This window comes from Anabrus simplex, chromosome 6 (genome assembly GCF_040414725.1).
Source record: "Anabrus simplex isolate iqAnaSimp1 chromosome 6, ASM4041472v1, whole genome shotgun sequence".
In the NCBI taxonomy this organism is placed as follows: domain Eukaryota; kingdom Metazoa; phylum Arthropoda; class Insecta; order Orthoptera; family Tettigoniidae; genus Anabrus; species Anabrus simplex.
In genome coordinates this window covers 278,228,735-278,252,177 of record NC_090270.1, presented here as the reverse complement: position 1 = coordinate 278,252,177, position 23,443 = coordinate 278,228,735, and the positions used below count along the sequence as shown (strand labels likewise).

The following is a 23,443-nucleotide window of genomic DNA, read 5'->3' as shown; positions in this document are numbered from 1 at the left end:
TTTAGACACACCGCTTGTGGTTTAACCGGTACGCCCAGTACCTGAACATTGGCACTCTGCTGTACTTCGTATAGCTGATGTCTGGATATTTGATTATTTGAGGGTGCAGTGGGGAGGAAAGTTGTATAAGATAGTTTACATCACACTTGACAATTGATGAGAGTACTACTTTATGGCAGTACGTCACTCATTCATTCTCAGACATAAACTGAAATTCCTCACTATATAACTTGTAGGTCTAATGTGTGTTCACTCGGCTTATAAATGGGTCATGGTGCGGTCCGACTCATACAAAACTTCTATTTATTTTTTTCAGTTGGTGAAAGAGTAGTCTTGCAGAAAGAATTTCACGGCCTAGGCGTTCTATTAGTGGCTTCTTCTACATCATACACGTGGGATTTTCAGTAAATAAGGTAACAGAAATTCACATATATTTACTCCTAGTTAGGAGTTTAGAATTTGTAATACGGACTTCACAATCACTACATTTGGATTTATTTTCCCCTTTCTTTTATCCGTTTGTGACATCGAAAACCTAACTATAAATAATTTAATCCACTGAAGTGAATATCAGTATTTAGCATCTGAAATTAGATCATAATAATGGTAGAGATTCTTGTTAATGGATACATCTTCCCCTCGTAGGAAATAGGGAGTGTCAGATAGAAGGAATGAAGTACCATGGAAAGTGAGAAAGTACAGTACACGCAAGGGAATGCAAACTACCAGACCTAATACTGGGCAATATTTGGTTACTTGAAGAAAGATAAGAAGGATGTGAAGAACCTAACGGAGTTCGTGAAATGAATGAATGACTGGGTAGCCACAAAAGATTGAGATAATTCGGGACTCCAGACAACAGATTAACAGATCAATTGGTTTAAACAATTCAGGAAGTTATTGTACGTTTAAATTATTATGGATACTGGGGATTGCAGATTCCGACTCATTGGCTGAATGGTCAGCGCTGAGGCCTTGGGTTCACAGGGTCCCGGGTTCGGTACCCGGATGGGTCGGGGATTTTAATCACCTCTGAATAATTGTTCTGGCTCGGGGACTGGGTGTTTGTGTTTGTCCCAACACTTCCATCTTCATATTCACACAACACACTACACTATCAACCACCACAGAAACACGAAATAGTGATTACATCCCTCCATATAGGGTTGGCGTCAGGAAGGGCATCCGGCCCTAAAACAGGGCCAAATCCACATGTGCGACACCAGCGACCACGCAGATGTGGTAAAAGCGGTGGTGGAAGAAGAAGAAGACTGGGGATTACAGGTTTCCTGCGAACCGAGCGAGTTGGCTGCGTGTTATGCGCCGCATAGACAGCTATCTGAGAAATAGACGGTTTATTAATCCCATCTCATCGTCACCATAAGACCTATCTGTGTCGTTGCTGCGTAAAGCAAACTCAAAAAGAGTCCTAAAGGACGCCAGTGTGCATGCTCCAGGAACTGAATAATTTACTGCAGCACCAAGTGTTTATAGTGTATGACAATATTTCTGTCAAAGTTTTGTACAAATATCGTCAGATGATGTTTAATGATCACTCCGTTGACTGAATCAGTGCAGTGTTGTATGCCAGCCAGCCTGCTAATGTCTTCATGCAACTATTGTATTCTCCAACATACTCCTCTTAATTTTGTGTCATAGTCACCTCTTGGCCTTTCCTTACCAATCTTACCGCCTATCACACTCACTCACTCCCCCCACACCTCAAAAACAACTGAATAATTTCTGGGTGTCCCTAGATGCATCATATCAGCCTATCTCTTCTCCAGGTAAAGTTTTATAACATTTTTTACACTCATCAACTTGATTGAGCATTTCTTAATTTTGTGATCCGACTTCCTTTCTCACATTCAACTGCCTTTGGCAACACCATATTTCAATGACCTCTATTTACTACAATTTCTCTGTGCCAGTTATCCTCCATATTTCAAGCTCATACAATTCAACCCTCCACACAAAGTATTCAGGAACATATTTAGATTGATACTTTCACGCAGTGGCGTGCCGTGACCCTCGAGACTAGTGAAGCACTGTGTTACAGTGAAGAGTAACTAACTGGATACCCAACACACTATAATAATAACAACATTAAAAATAAATATTTTGAAGTCATCTTCATACAGTACAATTCAGTACTGCACGTATGTGTGTATGTTCAGTCCGTCAGCGATTCCGCTGGTGGGATCCTCAACAGCTCTGCCATCAGCTGTCATAGATGGCCCTAGGCATCACTGAAGAGACGTACTAGGGAAATGAGGAGTGAGGTAGTTTCCCGTTGCTTTCCTCACCGAGCCAGAGTTGCTATTACATATCAGTCTGCCAAGCGCACTGAAATGCATGCACCAACTGACCCTGTGAGCAACATTTTCACACCATTCATAGCAGGGACTGGCTGCATAAGGATTGGCATTACTAGCATCGCTCATACCTCAGGCACTTTCATATTGTCAAAGCCAAGGATAAGACAGAGGCAGATCTATGAAAGTAACAAAATTGCTCTATCCTATACCATAAAACATAGTGTACTGTAAACACTAGGTCCTGCCAGCAAAGGCATAGTACTGCACGTACAGTATAATAATTGTAATTAATTTTAGTATAATTAATGTTTAAGACACGTCCATGCAGTTCAATGGCCACCGTTTTAGGATATACCTCTTGAAAATGTGATGAAAGAATATGTTAAGACATAAGCTGTCCACTATAAAAATATGGGGGGGGGGGGCTATAAAGCTATTTTCATGTGAATCCATTTTTAACAGCTTTTGCTTCAAAATCTTCCGACTGAGATGATAGCATGGCCCTTGCACTCATAGAAGGTTACCGTGGTTTGGAATATCCTATCTCCGGTTATTATCCGATATATTCGTGACATTTAATCAAAATATGTTCACCTCTATGCTGTCCGGTGCAATGACCAAGCAGTTAGTGTGTTGGCCTTCAGAGTGAATGGACCCGGGCTCGATTCCCGCCAGGCCAGGGCAGTTTACCTTCAATGGTAGATTCCCATCGTTCGGGGACTAGCTTGTGACGTCATGAAAATCTTCTCTCCTATCTACAATTCACACACAGCACGAAACACTTCCTTCCATCCTAGTTACACACAGAATATTCACTAGAAGATGCAGCCCACCCTCGTCGAGGATCTGCCTTATAAAAACTGTACCAGCCTGGGATAACCACATGAAATTATTTACATCCATGCATTTTTAAAAGTTTAAATCATCTTTTTAACATAAATAAAAATGTGAACTCACCTAACATTAACGAAGTTGGAAGTCCATACGCCTTTCAAAGAAAATTCCACATTGTCTGATTTTCACCAACAGTCGAAATTAAGTTGATATTACTGCTAGGTTGGTTAATCTTCTTTCACCCGTCATATTCCTTGAATAATATTTTATTCATTTAAGAGCAGAAAAGGATCCACTGTCACTGTAAACACGGGAATTGTGGATATTAATTTCACAAGAGGGAAGGTTTGGGGGAAACTTGACGACAAAGCAAGAGAACTATTTATCAGCTTAGGTAATTCAAAACAGTCCTTGTTTTAGTGGAATTCACTGCTGCCATATAGTACTATTGATTCGTTTTTCAGTCGGATGCTATCAAAATGTTTGCCATATGATTTCAGCAGACTTGTAAATTCATTTTCAGGAAACATTTTACTGTAGTCCTGAAATTTGTCTTTGGGAAAAAGTCCTAGAAAGTGAAAATTAAAATGATCTTGGAATCGGGTTTGAAGATGAGAACCAATATTGTCAAAAATTTCAAAGAAGATTCGCCTGAAATTTGTATTTCTTCTTTCAGAAGGATCTCCTACATCGGAAAGAGTTTGCTGAGATTCGCAATGTGATGTTGAGTTTCAGTAATTTTCAGCCTACAGTACACAATACCAAATGACTGTTTCTGAAGAATTCTGAATAAAACATCTGTGAAAGCAAAAGTTTTGTCGAAGATATTAAGAAAGAAACAGAATGTGAAATCTTGTAATGAAGAGAGGAAACCGAGTACAGGCGCAAGAATATCAGGTTCTACTTCCTGTGGATTATTTAGCATGGCAGTGAACACATCACACAGTTGAAATTTGTTCCTCGACACTGTTTTTACGAGTCTACAAGAATAATTCCACCTTGCGGGTGAAACTCTTGGAAGCCTACACTTAAAACGCTCATCGAGAAATGTTGCTCGTTTCGGAAATCTCGTAAAAAAGAAACAAAAAGGAGCAAGTTCACTCAAAGTACTAAAAATACCTTACATTCAGGTATCACAATGACACTTTGTGATAAAACCAAGTTCAGAACATGGGCATAACAATGAATGAATAAAGCCTCGGAATGAGTTTCTTTTATCAGTGCCTGTGGCCCGTTTAAACATTCCGCCCCATTATAGGATTGAGCAACTAATTTGTGATTAATGTCGAATTCCGTTAAGGACTGTTTAATGATCTCGGCTATTGCTGGAGCTCTGCGATCAGAGCTCTCACCATTGAAGCCTATGAATCGTTCCTTTTACTTCACCCTCATACAAATATCTCATTACAAGATATATTTGAGTCTTGTTTGAAACATCTGTCATTTCGACTACTAAATACTGCTACAAAATTTGCTGATTTCAGTTCATACTTTATTTCTTCTAACAAAGAAGATACAATGGCATTAATCAGTTCATTTTGAGTTCTGTTGGAAATTCTTTTGTATACTGCGCTGTTTCTAAGTGGTTCGCCAACAACGGGTCATATTCTGCCGTGTACTTAAGTAATTATACATAATTGCCGCGATTTGTTGATGATTCTGATTCATCGTGACCTCTAAACGATACTCTTATTTCCCTAGGAGACGGACAGCATTAATGACCCTCTTCAAAATATCCCTATTTTGTCTAACACTTCGATTGTGTTCCGAAATATCCTTTTCCAGTTTTATATCTAATGCAGTTTCTATTCTGAGTTCTCCGAATGCCACTAGAGATACGGATACCCGTAAGTGTCCCACTGTCGTTTCATGACCTGTTATAGATTTTGAAAGATTGCCTAAATGCGTGAAACCAGTCTTTGTCCAGCTTGTATTCTTATCGGCTGCAAATAATAGACAATTCCAGCAGAAAACAGCATTTAATTCTGTACTACTAGCAAGCCAATCATGCCTCACATACGAATTTATGGGAAAATGGCGCGTGAATGCTTTATACTTCTGAATAAAATCGGGGTTATGTGGTTATGTTATCGTAATTCTTTCGTACTTAAATATTCTGATTTCCTATTTTATTCCCACTGCCATAGCATTTTGAAATTAGTTCGAATTTTCTCTCTGCGATTCAGGTAACACTTGGTGTCATTTGACGCAATGTTAAGGGTAGACTCTACTAAACCAATGGCGAAGAATAGGTCAGGAAACTAAGAAGGTAAGATTTTTGATGATAGTGGATACGTTGAAACTTGAGGCACTCAGTATAGTTTCTTTTTGATGTGCGATCAGTTTTAAATGTCCCACGAAATCACACCTGTGGTTCTGAAAATGTCTATTATTATAAGACGATTAAGCTTATCATATAAGTAAAAGGCATTCTAGTTACAATATCTGAAAAATATACATATGGGCAGAGAAAGCAAAAGAAGTGAATTTGATTGTTTGGTCATTGACAAACGATGTAATGTAGCACATAACTCAAGTAATTTTACAGTAATTCTGAATCAGAAATTAAAGTTAAAGCAGGGATTTATTTGAGTGAAGTTTACTCGAAAGTGAGTTTTCCTCGAATTCGTAATGTCCCTGTAGAACAGATTTAAAATTACTGACTGAGTGGCTACGTGGTTTTGGTCACGGAGCTGTCAGCTTGCATTCAGAACATCGGGCAATACTGGAAGTGAACCTTCATTAAGGCTATGATCGGTTATTGTCCACTCCTAACTGAGTAGTCCCTATTTGACCATGTCCAACCATTTTGAGGCATACAGTACAGAAGGCGCCTGCAATGTAGACAACACAGCCTACACTCATGTTCTACAGTCAATAACTTCTTTGACTGGCGCCTACAGTGTAGGCAACACAGTGTACACCTGTGTACGTACTACAGTCAGTATGTTCGTGGACTGGTGTTAAAAGTTCAAGCTTATCATATAAGTAAAAGGCATTCTAGTTACAATAGCTGAAATATATATATGGGCAATGATGATCAGGGTGATCTCGACTTCATAATCTCAAATGTTTCGCCAGCGGATTTGCCTGGGCAGAACTTGAAATTTGCCCGTTGCTCAAACTACGACATTTAAGTTCCACCGCTCACATTTAACTACCGTGCACAATAGAGACCGTAGTTCTGCTTATTCTGTATACACGCAACTGCCTCTTGTTGGGACTAGCGAAGAACTGCTACAGCAACATCCTGTGCTGCAAACTCTCCGCTGTAGTGTACCACTAAGACACTAGATGGCCAGTGTACGAACTTAGTAACTCTACTACGTATGTGTAGTAAAATGGCATTCATTACCTTCAATGTCGAAGTCAATAACAGTTGGCAATTTTCAGAAAATATTAAAGTACGAAGGAAATAATATTCAACGATGCAAATTCCACATAAAAACACAAAACTGCACTGAAAGCTGAAATAATACAAAATTTTATTTCTTTAATTTATACATTTCAAAATAATAGCAAAGTTTTATTGTACCTGTGGCATTTTGAAAATGGACCCGATTATTTTCAAAACATACGATAACTTCAGAAATATTTTCTATCCTTCTTGTTCCGTTGAAGCCCCTCGGATCACGTGGTTCCTAACTCAGGTGAGATTTCTTCTTAGCACAGTATTCCTTCACCCTTGTGCTGTGGGTTGCTTTCCTTTCCTGAGCCCACTTCACTCCTCTAGGACGCAATGCTTCTGTTGTCGGTGACTGGAGGGTGTCGGATGTTCTGACCAGCATTGATCAGCATTCTAAATTTATCTCTGTTGAATACATCCTTGGAATACATTTTATAAAATTCTAGATCTTTTTGAACCGGTTATGTTCATCTAGCATTTGTCAACTTCCCTCCAGAAAACGTATTGAAGATCTTGAGGCCAGTCTCTTGTTGTCCATTCTGACCATGTGACGGTAGAGGATAAATCTCCTCTTTCTCATAGCTGATGTTATGCCCTCTAAAAGTTTGTAAAGCTCGTTGTTATGCCTAATTCTGTAATTACCTGTCGTTTTGACGGGGCAGATGATACTTCTCAGGATCTTTTGTTCTTTGAGATTCAAATTCTAGAGTTGTCCCTTTCTGACCATGTTCAAGCATTCTGAGAGTACAGTACCGATGCTCTTACTACGGTTTCATAGTGTCAAAGTTTGAGGCAAAGTGAAAGGAATTTGGACTTGTAAACTTTCTCACAGGAGTGGAGAGCTCTCTCCAGTTTGGTACCGTGCACCTGGCCTTCATGGCTAGATCCTCACTAACGTTTGAGGTTATCCATTCTCCGAGATATTTGTAGGAGTTAGTCTTCTTTTTTTCTGTATTCATGGTTTCTTAAATTAACCCTATAAATCAAGTAATATATATTTGTATAAATCGGACTAAAATGACAGAACACATTAAATTCAGTCCCCTTAAGCACTGTAAAAAGCTATTTACTCGCAGTAATTTCTTAAATGAAAGAATACATTTTATAATTTATATGAAATACACCTTTTCGTTAGTGTATAAACACGATTACGAGATCATTATTGTTGTTACCAATGCCCAATATACCGGGTGGTACAGCTGCCCCTATTCACGCAGTTTTATGCAAACCGAAGATTATAGTCGAACCTAAAAATATTGACCTTGACTACTCACTCCAATGTCTGCTCTTACAACGCTTTCCATAATTCGTTTATTCGTGTCAAGCAAACCAGCATTAATGATAAAATACCGATTGATGGTAAAGAATCGTGAAAATTATGTGTCGCAGAAACGTCCTGTACAGACAATATTATTGGTGAATGACTAGAAGTAGCAGCAACACAACAGCGCTAAACAGCAACCCGTGATAGCCGAGCTTGCTAAAAGTTAGAGGAGAGTACCGGTGTTCGTTAGTAGGCGGTTCGAGTCCTGTGTACGACGAATATTTTTATTGCGTTGTTGATGTTCGTGAGAGTCGTGTTGTTGACGACAAATCTAAATCATGATCAGTTCTCATATTGCAGGTACTCAGCTATGTTTGTTTTTTAAGGAGCTCTTAAAAGAGCTATTTGCAATAAAGTGAGATTGTACCAACAGCGGTGCGATGGGCTTATGCATGGCCATTCGATTAATGAAGCAAATGTTCAAAATGACCACCTGCTTCGTTAATGCACATCTGAGCACGGTGGAGGAGAGACATTCTTGCTTGCTGCAACATATGTGGTGGAATCTGCCTGCAGGCTTCCGTGATGAGCCGCCGTAAATGATTCGGGGTCTCAGGCTCCTGCTCATAGACTCTTTCCTTTAAATAATCCCAGAGGAAAAAGTCGAGTGGAGTAAGGTCAGGTGATCTAGCCGGCCATGTGACAGGACCCCCTCGTCCAATCCATCGTCCAGGATATGTCCTATGCAAGTGGTTCCGTACTGCCAACGACCAGTGTGGGGGAGCTCCATCCTGCTGGAACCACATCCGTAACCGTGTCATAAGGGGCACATCCTCCAATAAGAGTGGGAGGTACTCACGAAGAAACTCTAGATAGCGTCGTCCCGTGAGGTTTCCTTCGAAGAAATATGGTCCAATTATCTTGTCACCTAGTATCCCGCACCACACGTTGACGCCCCATTGTACCTGAAATCGAGCTCCCCTGATCCAGTGAGGATTTTCAACGCTCCAGTAATGGAAGTTGTGACGATTAACAGTTCCGTTGTTGTGAAATCTGGATTCATCACTAAAGAGAATGTCCATTAAGAAATTCGCATCAGCTTCAGCTCTTTGTAATATCCATTGCGAAAATTCTATCCGTTTTGGAAAGTCATCTCCGTGAAGTTCCTGGTGCAGCTGTTGATGGAAAGGGTGGAATTTATGGCGGTGCAATATTCGCAGTACAGATACATGAGTGATGTTCAGTTCATTTCCTATGGCCCGTGAGCTTGTGTGCGGGTTGTATGCAATTGCATTTTGAACAGCTTCGTCGTTATTTCCAGACGTCAGTGGAGCATCCCGAACGGGGGGTAATGTATGAAATGACCCCGTTGCACGCAACCGTCTTTCAACACGTCGAAATGTATCTGCAGTTGGCAGCCTTCGTCCAGGAAATCGTTCTTGATACAAGCGTCTGGCTTCCCGTGCATTTTGCCTTGCTTCTCCATAAAGTAGTACCATATTCACATAATCATCCCGTGAATACATAATGTTTGCTTTCGTGCTAACCGTACAGTACGTGCTCACACGTTGCTGCTAGGATTACGATATGCTGTTTCATGTGCCCTACGTATGAAGTGTAGACCGCTGTTAGTTGGTCTTCGAGTCGAACGTGCGCAGTTGCTTGGTTGAATGGGTGGGTCAGAATGTTGACAACGCGTGCACTGCGCTTCATTCCCTGTAGTCGTTTGCCATATGGAAGTCGCATGTTATTATTCCTTTCGTATGTATGCTTTCTTTGTAAAGGTGGCAAATTACTTTTGAGACTTAAGAACGTTAAATATTTATTACGAATGGCCTTACAAGTATAATATAAAAATAAAATTGAAAAGCTCGTAACTAGATTCGAACTCTAAATGCCTGCTAACATATTATATGCTCGCTGCGATTGGTGCCATATAGCCACTGCATGCGACAAAGAATTGGTCTCGTAGCTCTGTACTAATGGAATTACCTAGGCTATCGCTTCGATACTGATCGTTGTTGTTAAAAGTTCTGAACTCGAATGTGCAAACACCACAGTGAACTAAAGAATCGCGTCTCTCTTACGCCCAGATAGTTGCAACCATTTTCTACGCGTTACTTGGTTGAATGAGTCCAGCGTTATGTTTCAGGTGGTATTCACAATCGGTGCGTATGTGGCGATATTTATGATACCTGTTTATTATAACTTCCGTAGAAGAATATCGGAGACTTCAGAAAGGTCTTCGTAAACGATGCCTAGGCGAATACGAAATGACATTAAAAAATGCATGACTCAAGAATGGTTGGAACCCTTCCTGCTTCAAGTAACCTATCGAAGTACGTCTTCCATACGTAATTCCGCGCAGCTATTTGCAACGTACAAGCGCCATCCTTGTAACTCTGTATTCACGAGGAGAGCGGAAGTTCCCGCTTCGACAAGTTACTGATGAGTTACAGCCTTATGGTCCCGTTTCATGCCTTTTTTGATCGCTCTAACGGTAGTAATTACATGGCGTAAGCTATCACATCTGCTGTACACATTTGCGTGCCACAGATTATAAACTACAGTGCAAAACACGTTTCTATCAATTTCGATGTGATGAGACTGTACAAAATGGTGGTGCATTGACATGTCTGTAATTGGTCTTAGCCTATCACGTTTTCTATGATACCACGACCGCCCTTTCTATCAAAAGAAAATGGCCTCTTGGACCAATCAGGTGCGCAATTCTCTACCGACAGCTATAGGCGTGTTTATGGTTTGTACAGTATAGTAACATTTCGTAAAAATTAGTAGAGTATTGGACACCGCTCTACATAAAATGGTACAGTGTTTTCGAGATGGTCCTCACTTACAGCCTCTTGTACCATTTTTCCATTGTGCGGAGAAGTCTACATCGGGTTAACTGCACATAACATTGCTGTAAGGTGTTGCGCAAGATGGGACTAAGAGGCATTTACGTCCAAGCTGGTTGCATATATTCGGGAAAAAATAGGGGCAGCTGTACCACCCGGTATAGATGACTTGACAAATTCCTTTCAATCACTCCTGTTCAGAAACAATACTGTATCAGGCTTTCTCAAGCCACGACATTCCAAACGCCTTTGTCTGTTGTACGACATAATTGTGGTGTTTTTTGCAGGCCTACCTCGACGTGACCGGAAGTTATGAGCTGTTGCCGTACTCGGAGTCAACAATAGCTGAATTGTACTTCGTATGCGGAAACAGTACGTCAGCGCATGCAACGTGCAAGAACTTGTTTTCTCAAACATTTGGGAAAAGCGATGGTGTCAGTGAGGTAAGCAGGGGGTTAACTAATCCATAATATTATTTTCGTCTTGATACTAACGTCGTAAATAAAGCACTTTTTTTTCAGCGTCTTAATGAATAACATACTCTGGTACTTGCTTACACTGGACCTTTCCAATTTACTTAATATTTTTAAGCTTTCTATCTATCTATCTATCTATCTATCTATCTATCTATCTATCTATCTATCTATCTATCTATCTATTTAATTTGATCAAGGATAATGTCGCCTTGTCCTTATCATAACGACTCTGTTGGTAACATCAACTGTCCAGGATATTCGTTAATGTATCCAGATGAGATGTTGATTGGATCATCAGACAAGGAAGAAGCGCAAACAGCAATAGCTGAACTAGAGAAATGGACTGAGGTGAATCATCTTAATATAAATAAGGAGAAACCTGTCCAAATGGTGTTCAGAAAAGGAAGGAAACATGCAGCAAAAGACACCATAATATTAGATGGTGTACTGCTTGAAGTGTTCGCCCGGAAGGACGTGGGTTCGAATCCCTGTCAGGAAGTTGTAAAATTTAAGAAACGAGATTTCCACTTCCGGAGGTGCATATGGCCCTGAGGTTCACTCATCCTACACCAAAAAATGAGTACAGGTTAATTCCTGGGGGCAAAGGCGGCCGGGTTTAGAGCTAACCACTCTACCCCATCATGTGCCGTGGTTAACAATGGTGGAAGCCTATACCTTCCACACCTCCAAGGGCCTTCATGGCCTGTACGGAGGTGACTTTATCTTTGTCTGCTTGAAGTTGTTAACAAGTACAAATACTTAGGAATCACCATGCAATCAACAGTAAGTTCTTTCAGGATACATATTCAGGAAAAATCCACAGCGGCCATCAGAGTCACTTATAAAATAAGAAGTATAACTCAGCTGTCAACTGATACGTCGATGAAACTCTTTCATAGTACAATGGAAACAATAGTCACCTATGGTATTGAAATAATATGGGAAAAGCTGTCATTGATTGACTTAATGGCAATAGAAAAGGTGAAGGCGTATTTCTTGAGCAGAGTAATGGGTGTGAGCAAGGCATCCCCTTCAAGGCTGGTTTATGTTCATATAAGGGAAACCTTCTTCACAGAGGATATAGATTAAAGTACACTCTGCCAGCTACTAGATCAAGCTAGAAGCTTCAACGACTGAGAGAGGTCAAGAGAGAAAAGATAGAAGAGGAGTTCTACAGCACAAGTGCTATATAATACAGAAACTGGACTAAAGAAAGTCAAGAACAAAGGCAAGTTCTTAGCAGGCTAGCCATACATGGATTTCACCACTGTATCTGCAGGAATACCACCTTCCATAAACCGAACGAGTGTGGTTGCTTTCTCTGTGATCAAAAGTGCAGTCTATATCATATAACGGTATGCCCGAAGAGAGTAAAATCAATTAGTCAATACAGTAGGGAATATTCGCAAGTTATTGAACTGAAAATATAAAAATTGCATTTTTGAAAAGAATACTACCGGACGAGTTAGCCGTGCGGTTGGGGGTGCGCAGCTGTGACCTTGCATCCGGGGGAGATAGTGGATTCGAACCCCACTGTAAGCAGCCCTGAAGATGGTTTTCCGTGGTTTCCCATCTTCATGCCAGGCAAATGCTGGGGCTGTGCCTTAATTAAGGCCACGGCCGCTTCCTTCCCACTCCTAGGTCTTTCCCATCCCATCGTCACCATAAGACCTATCTGTGTCGGTGTGACGTAAAACAAAATCGTAAAAAAAAAAATACTAGATTAAGTAATGTTCTTTCGAGTGCACCTTTATAAATTATTATATTAGTTAACTACAGAAACACCAACACGCGAAAGCTTTAACTTAGCCATTTGTTTCCTCAGCTACAAGTTAATGATGTTAGACGTATTTTCGTTCTTAACCTGTCTATCAGACGTTAATATCTTGAAACTTTCATTTCAATGATATTTTAATAAATATTTTAGTTTTGCACTTAGAAAATAAGATTTAAAATTACCGTCTGAGTGGTTTTGATCACGGAGTTGTCAGCTTGCATTCGGACCATCAGGCAAATACTGGGAGTGGACCGTCATTAAGTCTACGATCGGTTACTGTTCACTCCTAGGCCTTTCCTTTCTCATCGTCACCATAAGGCCTGTCTGTGGCAGTGCAACGTAAAGAAAATTTGAAAAAATCCAGAGGCAAGCAACTCAATGTTGAAAGCATCCTAGAGATATGAGTTACGAATTTTGGTAAATAAAATATAATAAAGTATGAGAATATTTTCTTTATTTATTGCTGAAAATTAAAATAATTTTCTTAATTATCGTTATCCAGTCGATTAGATTAGCAGTGTGCCTGTTTCTACCACTAGGAGCCCTCATGTGAGTCAGTGCATTGTTTCACTTAAGTACCACTACGAGCGCTTATGTGAGTCAATGCAGAGTTTCATTTAAGCACCACTACGAGCGCTAATGTGAGTCAGTGCATTGTTTCACTTAAGCACCACTAGGAGCGCTAATGTGAGTCAATGCAGAGTTTCACTTAAGCACCACTACGAGCGCTAATGTGAGTCAAAGCATTGTTTCACTTAAGCACCGCTACGGGCGCTAATGTGATTCAATGCAGAGTTTCACTTAAGCACCGCTACGGGCGCTAATGTGATTCAATGCAGAGTTTCACTTAAGCACCACTACGGGCGCTAATGTGACTCAATGCAGAGTTTCACTTAAGCACCACTACGAGCGCTAATGTGAGTCAAAGCATTGTTTCACTTAAGCACCGCTACGGGCGCTAATGTGATTCAATGCAGAGTTTCCCTTAAGCACCGCTACGGGCGCTAATGTGATTCAATGCAGAGTTTCACTTAAGCACCGCTACGGGCGCTAATGTGACTCAATGCAGAGTTTCACTTAAGCACCACTACGAGCGCTAATGTGAGTCAATGCAGAGTTTCACTTAAGCACCACTACGAGCGCTAATGTGAGTCAAAGCATTGTTTCACTTAAGCACCGCTACGGGCGCTAATGTGATTCATTGCAGAGTTTCACTTAAGCACCGCTACGGGCGCTAATGTGATTCAATGCAGAGTTTCACTTAAGCACCGCTACGGGCGCTAATGTGACTCAATGCAGAGTTTCACTTAAGCACCACTACGAGCGTTAATGTGACTCAATGCAGAGTTTCACTTAAGCACCACTACGAGCGTTAATGTGAGTCAGTGCATTATTTCACTTAAGCACCACTACGAGCGCTAATGTGACTCAATGCAGAGTTTCACTTAAGCCCTTATAACTATATTCGATGTGGATATTTTTAAAAAGTCAAAAAGACGCTTGAGAGTATTGAACGCCGAAGAATTATATTTGTTCTTGAATTCTCATTGATTAATATTTTAAATTATTTTTATATTTTAAATTCTTGTAATGACAGGTATTTGACAATTCTACAATCATATATTCACCACATTTCAGTAAAACTACATTATTACAAGATAATCTGTAAGGGCATTGAACCAAAAAGACATTTCAGAAATAATTATAGTATAAGTTAATTTGGCTATGATTTAAATAAGAAAAGGAAACGAGTGAAGAAACAAACAATTTTAGGTTGTTAATCTGGAGCTGCATTTAGGCCGGAATTGATTTTTCGATTTTTTTAAAGTTTGCTAGAGCTGTCCAATGCTCACAATTTTAAACCACCATGGGCCGTTTAGGCCTTCAACTTTCGGCACAATTGAGGAAATCGGTTAATTTCACGTTTTTTCAGTAATGGAGAACACTACCTTATCCGCTAAGAAATATTTTCGATATGAAAATGGGTGAGCTAGTGATTTTGATCATTGATGATAATAGATGATAACGCTGTCTTTTTTCACTAAGTTTGCAGATTTTCATATCCTCAAATTTGGTATAACACATTCATTTGTTTTAAGTTTCGCTAATTTAATGTCTCATCTTTTCGTGCAACCTCCTCAGAGAATGTCGACGATCATTATGAAGTAATTCGTCTCTGTTCGGGCAAAAGCTCATACGTCCCAATCCTCTTCCTTTCCATTATTTTGCTCAAGACTGATCACGCCTCCCAGCCACATATGGATATTTAGCTCATCAGAACAATATTCGTTGTGTTCATTTTTCTATGCTTACATGTAAAGAAAAATGAACCTTACTATACCGCACTCTAGGAATGTGTGTTTGTATGACGTATTTACGCACTCCTACAGGATAATGTACGAAGACAATAGCGTTAATTTTATTAAAGTCCTTTAGCACTGAGATGCCTTCTCTGTATTATAATGTAGGAACACCTTCATCTATCACAGAAAATTTTAAATTTCTGTTTATAATTAAATAGCTAGTTTCGAAAACTCACCAAGACGGTTCTTGACGAACTTGGGCCTTGTTTTCATGTGTAGACCTATCTACGTCCTAATATTTTATTCCAGAACTCACTATCTCATCGTATAAGTCCTCATAGTGCCCATAACAGTTAAGTCGTGGAGTCCATACAGTCTGACACCGTGGTTAGCCGGTTCCAGTCACCTTGCTTGAAAACATTTCACCATCAGAATATTGGCCGGTAGGGCAGGGAAGGTGATGTTATACAATTTCTAATCACTAGATTGCATACCAAAAGTCTGTATTAAATTCCAAACCTCTCTGTAGTGCTCATATGGAGTGAGGGCATATGACGCTGTTGATGGTGATTCGTCCGTCGGATGGGGCCGTAAAGCCTTGAGCAGACTTGTTGGTGCTATTTGACAAGAGTAGGCTATGTGCCGTCACCGCATTTTACCCTGTCCGTTTCTTTTCTTTCTTTTTTTGCTTTACTTCGCACCGACACAGATATGTCTTATGGCGACGATGGGATAGGAAAGGCCCAGGAATTGAAAGGAAGCGGCCGTGGCCTTAATCAAGGTACAGCCCCGGCATTTGCCTGGTGTGAAAATGGGAAACCACGGAAAACCATGTTCAGGGCTGCCGATAGTGGAGCTCGAACCCACTATCTCCCGATTACTGGATACTGGCCGCACTTAAGCGACTTCAGCTATCGAGCTCGGTCCTCTACGTTTCTATTATCATATACCACACCATTCATTTCATCTCATTAACTCCTCTGATAAGGTTGACGTCAGGTAGAGCATCCGGTCGTAAAATTTCGCTACGAATTTTCATCTCACTTCATACACTACCCCGTAGAGAACAAGGACAAGATTTGGACATATATACACTACCTCATCGTAAAGCAAAGGGTTGGAAGTCGTATTTTTTCCAAAACTGTACTAAATCAGGCCGTCATATCTTCCAAACTCTGCTAAGTGTAATATGCATGCTTACGAGTTAGCTCATATTTCCCATTTTTGATTAGGGAATAGCATGTTCTTGTGTTCAAAATAGAAAAGGAAAATTATGTTTTTGCAAGAATAGCTACAATGCACACTTGAATGAATACCAGATGTTCAGGAAGAAATCAGTCTATTCTCGGAGGAATTCTTACAGATTGTTCAGTGTAGTACAGGAATGCATAGAAGAAGGATTTTGAAGAACTTCTGAAGTTATTTTCTCTGTCTGAACAAGCTCAATTGAACTACAATCAAGTTCTAAAGAACTTCACAGATGATTCAGATGTGGCTGATCACACAGTAGTAAAAGATGCTCAAGAAAGAGCTATTTGTGTAACATCGCATAGCAGTTAAAGAATAGTAGTGTACCGTTCCCGTCTGAAATACAGTCTACCGGCGCCAATCGGAGAGCTGCGTGTTCGGTTCTTAAAAAATTGATCGGGCTAAAATAAATTAAAAATCTCAGGATAAAATAATACCATGGGTATACGAACGGGAAACAGTATCATATTTCCGAAATAAAATACAAAATAAAGGGGTAAGATGGATTTATTGACTAATAAACATTATTGAAATTCGAGATAAACAAAAAATAATTAAAATATGGCTCAAATAAATGCCAAAAAAAATTAATATGTGCCGAGCACATAATTAACATAAATTTACAACAATTTACAAAGGACGGGCAATGTCCCGTTTCAAAATGAAAACATTTACAAATAAACGCAACGACCTGGGGAAGAAATTCACACTTCACTTCGACTTACGCAGTTAAATTCATTTTAACGCATCCTGACGGATATCATTTAAATTATAATTACAGGACATACCGCGACAGAATAAAATTATGCTAAATCCGATCCATAATAAAACTATATATATACATCACTTATCATCAAATCAATATTTCAGGGACCTTAGCTTACATCTACACTGAATTTACTTAACAGACCGTTCTGTTATAAATTGGATGGCTTAGAAGCCTGTTTCCCAATAGAATGAGTTTCGGACTCATATTTAAGAACAAATCTTTTCAACGCTGGCCATGTCATAAACCACAACAATCCAAGTAACAGAAATTAATACAAAAAAAACACTCTCGGAGAAACCTGTAATGACATGCAATAAAAAATAATATCATCTGTGTATTCAATATCTGAAAAAAATTAACAATAAGATACTAAACTCCTTCATATAAAAAGAACACCGAACTCCAGGCTGAGCTATCCGTCTGTTGATCTTTCACTAGCACGCTGTAATATAAATCACGGAACACTTCTAATGCTCCAGCTATGAAACATCTTACTTCGCCAGAAAAGACTCTAACTAATTGGTTTGGTAAATCTTGCCTGAGAAATTCTAATATGTTTGAAAACATAAATTACGCTGCCATTCACTTCTCTGTTCATTTAATTAATACAAGGCCTCAAACTCCAATTAAAGCACAATACACATTCCTATGGCCTTAACTACATATTCCAATATAACACGGCTTGCAGATATGATACTCAACACATCTGGCCTAACACTTTGGGGTCCGTGAGTTCGATTCTCACAATCATAATGAACACTTGAGGCAAATCAAACCTCTCTCTTTCCATGCAGCTGACACCATTATATCTTTCCGATATTCACACATAGTAATCTCAGTTACAGGCTAATCTTGCCTTTTTCTCGTAAAAACATAACTCAATACCAATTAGCTAGTTTCCTCTGCGGATCTAGATGATATTAGTTCGACGGTGCACTTATACGTTGGTCATCACTGCCATGTATTCCTATAAACGTGCTACATGCAGGAAAAAAAATACCTTGCTAAATTTTATTCCCAGACCAAACTTTAGGCTGTGTAGCCTTCATACTAAAAGAGTCTACATCTTGTACCAAAATGGAATACACAGTTACCTTTAGACATATATATCCTCATCTACACCTAATCATTTCCCTCTTTCCCATCTTATAAAAAGGTAATAAAGTAAAATATAAAAATCAGGGTTCCAAACATGCATTTCCCTGAAACATGACACTAATCTATAAAAATACAACATAGCTCAGTCACAACAAGACTGACATTTACATTTACATTACACTGGGATCAAATTAGCCTAATTCCTTCTATCTAAGCATGCCTATAATTAAAAATGAACTTAACTGGTAGCGTCTCAGTTTCTTCATGATTCCAGGCCACAGCGTCCAGCAAATTACGCCATTATTGCACCAAACTGCATGGCGTTATCAAATACTCTGCAAGTCTTTTCTTCTCTCTTCATTATGTAGAAATAGTGCTTCGCACACACCATTTAATTGTACCGATACGATAACGACGGTTCGTACAAGTTCTTCGCGAAACCGAACGCGTACCGGACACGGTATTTGCACAAATCGTATGCAGGGTACGGAAATATCGACAGTAACTATCGTTTTATTGATATAATCCCGTGTCACCACCGCACTTTGACATACGTGATACCTGATATTATTTATATAGCAAAGGTAATTGCTCTGTTAATATACTATGCACACTCGTAACTGCAATCTAACACTTGCATTCATGTAATGCATATTTTCAGAAAGGAAAACGTTTCAGCTTCACAAATTTACTACTCATATGTTCAAACTGGTCACTTGAAAAAAAGTTACTTTCCTATACCACTGGCTTAATATCAAAAACACCGACCCGCGCGGTTCACACTTCAAAAGCAGAGTGACTTTCCATGTTCAGAGGCTACTATATACACCAAGCTCTAGGTATTAGTCATGTCTTAGGGGATTCCACTGGCGTGATGACGTTACTGCTCACCCACTACTCTACAAAGCGCTGATTCAATAAAAATATGTTAATTATTTTATTAGTTCAAATTAAGTATTGCAACTGTCTACAGGTAGTTCTATTAATGTTTAACTGGCTTCTCTTTCATATTAAAACCGTGGAGTCTAGCTTTATAACAAATTGCCTGATAAAATAAAGAGTAGTGCAACACTGTAAATTTAGAAGTTGGTAAGACTGACTTAATTTGTTTTGTAAATCCCTTCATTCTGCCATATCGCTTCCAGGGCTGTGATTGGTCCTTTTATAATCGGCCGCTCTCAAACACTCTCGTGCATCCCCGAGTGACTCATTCGGAGTACGCGATATATTCACTGTTGCTATGCTTAGATAAGAAGCTATTACTGATGTCACCCGATGACGGAATACTGCATTACGCAACTTCTAGGTCGCATCATGACTCCCTTCGAATATGAACTGCAAAATATTACAACATATTATATAATTGATATTTGGGGCATATATGATATGGCACAGTAGTACAACGTTAACGCTGTGGCATTATGTTTGTTCTTCAATTGTCATTGATTTAATATTTTAAATAATTTTTATATTTTAAATTCTTGTTAATGACAGGTATTTGACAATTCTACAATCGTTTATTCACCGAATTTCAGTAAAGCCTTACTATTACAAGATAAGTTATAAATCTGATGTCTCTGTATATATTAGTTAATATGAAAGTAAATAAGGAGAAATTTGGAATAAATCACTAACATCCCATTGTTTTTAGTGCTTGCTATCGATCTTCGAAGTGTGTAACCTACAATATGCATGGGGATATTTTATTCTAAAACTCGATAAGTCTACAGTTTACCAAATAGACCTAAGTAAAGTAACGTTGTTTATTTTGGAAACTAATCGATATTCTAACGTTAATAACCTCAAAATAGGGATTTAATTTGTTAAAATTATTCTTAATATTACTTCGAAAATGTTTATCTTATATCACAATGAAGTAGTTTTGTCTAAATAATCTCCGGTTCACACATGCATTTGCTGAGAAATCAATATTTTTTTACTTAGTGAGTTTTGGAAACGAACCCTTCAATTCCTGGCTTTAATTTTCTTTTTTATTGTATTTACAGAAGGATGTTCCTTTACTGGCTGTGATGGGAATGGGAGGAATTTCAGCCTTCACTGCTTGGCATTATGTTCAAGTGGTTCAGACTGGTGAGTACGATAATTTACCATAGGTATGCGAATTATCACGTTAACATTGTTGAATGTTGGGTTCCTTGTTATTTTCTGATTCACAGCGATGTAAAATTATCATTCTTATGTACGTTTTCCAGTATCGCCTTAGCACTCGCTGTCTTTGTGAACATAGCTATGTTACAGGACCGATGACCTAGCTGTTTTTCCCCTTTAACAAACATCATAATCAGCCTATAGGACTCGTGATGAGGTAGCCTCCGTGGCTCAGACGGCAGCGCGTCGGCACTCGCAGCTGGATACCGTGGTTCAAATCCCGGTGACTCCATGTGAGATTTGTGCTGGACAAAGCGGAGGCGGGACAGGTTTTTCTTCGGGTACTCCGGTTTTCCCTGTCATCCTTCATTCCAGCAACACACTCCATTATCATTTCATAGCATTTATCACCCATTAATAAATCACCTTGGAAGTGGCGACCCCATTGTAATAACAGCCTATAAATGTTTCATTCATTACATCCCTGACCCGGTCAATGACTGGAAAACAGGTTGTAGGTTTTATTTTCAGGACTCGTGTTAAAAGTTTTCATGTATTAAATATTAAACTAGAAAAGAAGAAATGAGTAATAAGGGTTTATTCGAATGGACTCGAAGAAAGTGACGGCAAACGAACTATACTTCGGCGCACTCTGTCTAAACTATTAAAGATACTGACAAACTGCATGGCAAGAATTGTAGTGCAACATATGTTCTACATAATAGGTCCTTGCAGCCCATACCTATCTCTGAATATTTGACCAATATTATAGTTATTATGTTTAAGAGTAGAAATTTTGGGCGAGATACGGTAATAGAGTCCTACAAATTCACATCCGCTGAGAAAACTTTTACACGGTTTCTGCTGTTGCTTAGAGAATCTCTAGACCAGGGCCTCTCAGGGTGCATGCGCGTGGTGCATGCACTGTGCGCGGTGCAAGAGACGACTTGGCTTGGTTGACCAGAGTGCAGACCCCCCACTCCTCGATTTGGAGCAATAGCGCTTACTCTCTCTTTCCTCACGCCTGTCTCGCTCGCTCCGCCTGTCTCCCTCTGCCCCACTTGCGCCGTAGCGCTCCAAATCCAAGCTGACTTGAGCCGAGCATAGGCGAGTTGAGCCGAGCTTAGCCGAGTAGCCCAGAGATGAAGCGTTGATCCGAGCCATGCCGAGCGGCAGCGATGCACAGTGCACGGAGCTCTTGCGCCTCTATCTGCACGCGTGAGATTTTGGGCGTTTGAGAGGCCCTGCTCTAGACGAAAGTTTCCTTTCATATACGAGGGGCGTACTAATATTGTTTTGCACTTTATTTTTTGCACGTCCGGGTATGGTACACATTTTACTTTTGAAGGTGGTGATGTGTAACTAGTGTCTTGTTCCACCGCACACGCACAGGGCCAACGAATGCACTCGTCATAGCCATTTCATAACAAAACTGTCAGCGTAGGAGTAGACAACTTGAAAAGCAGCCGTCAGGGGCAACGCTATACAACAGAAGGCTTGACCACTGCAGAAATTCATCGGCGCTTGGTGGCAGTCTGGAGAACATGCACCGTCACGGAAAACAGTTTACAACTGGGTGGAAGGTTGGAAAACAGAGCGCACATCTGTGGACCAGGTAACCAGTTCTGGAAGGAATGTGACAGTGTCAACACCAGCCAACATTGCCCGGGTCGAACAGGCTATCCAAGGAAACAAACACATCACATTTACGGAAATGGAGGCAGGCATGGATATTAGCCGAAACACCCTGTAGCGGATCCTGCACGGCCACTTACAGTTGGGGAAGGTGTCAACCACGTGGGTGCCTAGACTCTTCTCTGCAGACGAAAAGCAGAGGCGTGTGGACGTGTACAGAGAACTTCTGCAACGCCATTCTCAAGATCATGGCTAGGCTTGTGACTGGTGATTACCATGAGCCACAAACGAAACAACAATCGATGCAATGGAAGCATAGGGGCAGTCAACCGCCAAAGAAATTTCGAACAATGCCATCACCTGTTCGGGAACATGAAGAAACATCTGCGTGGTCGCCGTTTTGTGTATTTTTCAGAACTGGACACAGCTGTCAAGAATGGTTTCAGGAAGGTCTGGAGAGACTGACACGTCTATGGCAAAAGTGGATAAAGTTACAAGGAGATTATGTTGAGAAGGTGGACGTAACAAGTGATGTGTGTTGTACTTCATTGTGTAGAAAAAATAAAGTGTAAATCAATATAGTACGCCCTTCGTACAATGTTGAATTGTGAAGAAAGGAATCCGAGTAGTAACGATTTCAAAGATACAACTCGGAGAAAATAATTCCATGCGAAAACATTTATCGGCTTGCACTGCCGAAATCATTAAGGCTACAACAAACTATTTTTTTTATATTTTTTACTGTTTGCTTTACATCAGACCGACACAGATAGGTCTTATAGTGACGATAGGATAGGAATAAGGTACAGCCCCGCCATTTGCCTAGTGTAAAATGGGGAAACCACTGAAAACCATCTTCAGGTCTGCCGACAGTGGGGCTTGAACCCACTATCTCCCGAATGCAAGCTGACAGCTGCGTGACCCAGCACTGTACGGAAATTTCACGAGTACCATATACCTACGCTATACTTTTTGTTTTTGTAAACTGTATAAATCTTGCTAGAGATTCAGGAAGAAAAATCTATAACTCGAGAACTGCTGAAAGTATTTTTATCCGGTTTCCTCCTTTGCCTAGAGAATCTCGCGGAAAATGTTTCCATAACGTTCCTTAAGAAACAATACTGCCTATCTGACAATTTTCCTTAAGAACTGGTCAAGCCTCCCAGCCACATATGGATATGGAGTCCATCAGAGCAACTTTCATTGTGTTCAGTTTGGTATGCTTGTGAATAAAGGAAAATAAACCTTATATACAGTACACTGTAGGAGTGTGTATATACGTCATGCAAAGAAAAAATAAACCATCCATACGGCACGGTACGGCAAGATTCCTTTTCCTTTTCACGTA

The 23,443-nt window shown here is 39.9% G+C and overlaps 1 protein-coding gene across 1 annotated transcript in view; it reads left to right on the top strand.

Annotated features, from left to right (window-relative positions):
• The window catches only part of LOC136875737 (lipase 3), a 109,061-nt gene that overhangs the window by 79,977 nt on the left and 5,641 nt on the right, over positions 1 to 23,443 (top strand). The window contains exons 5-6 of the mRNA XM_068228286.1: positions 10,968 to 11,123; positions 20,358 to 20,442. Of these exons, the coding sequence (XP_068084387.1) occupies positions 10,968 to 11,123; positions 20,358 to 20,442 (241 nt within the window). The remainder of the gene's footprint in view (positions 1 to 10,967; positions 11,124 to 20,357; positions 20,443 to 23,443) is intronic.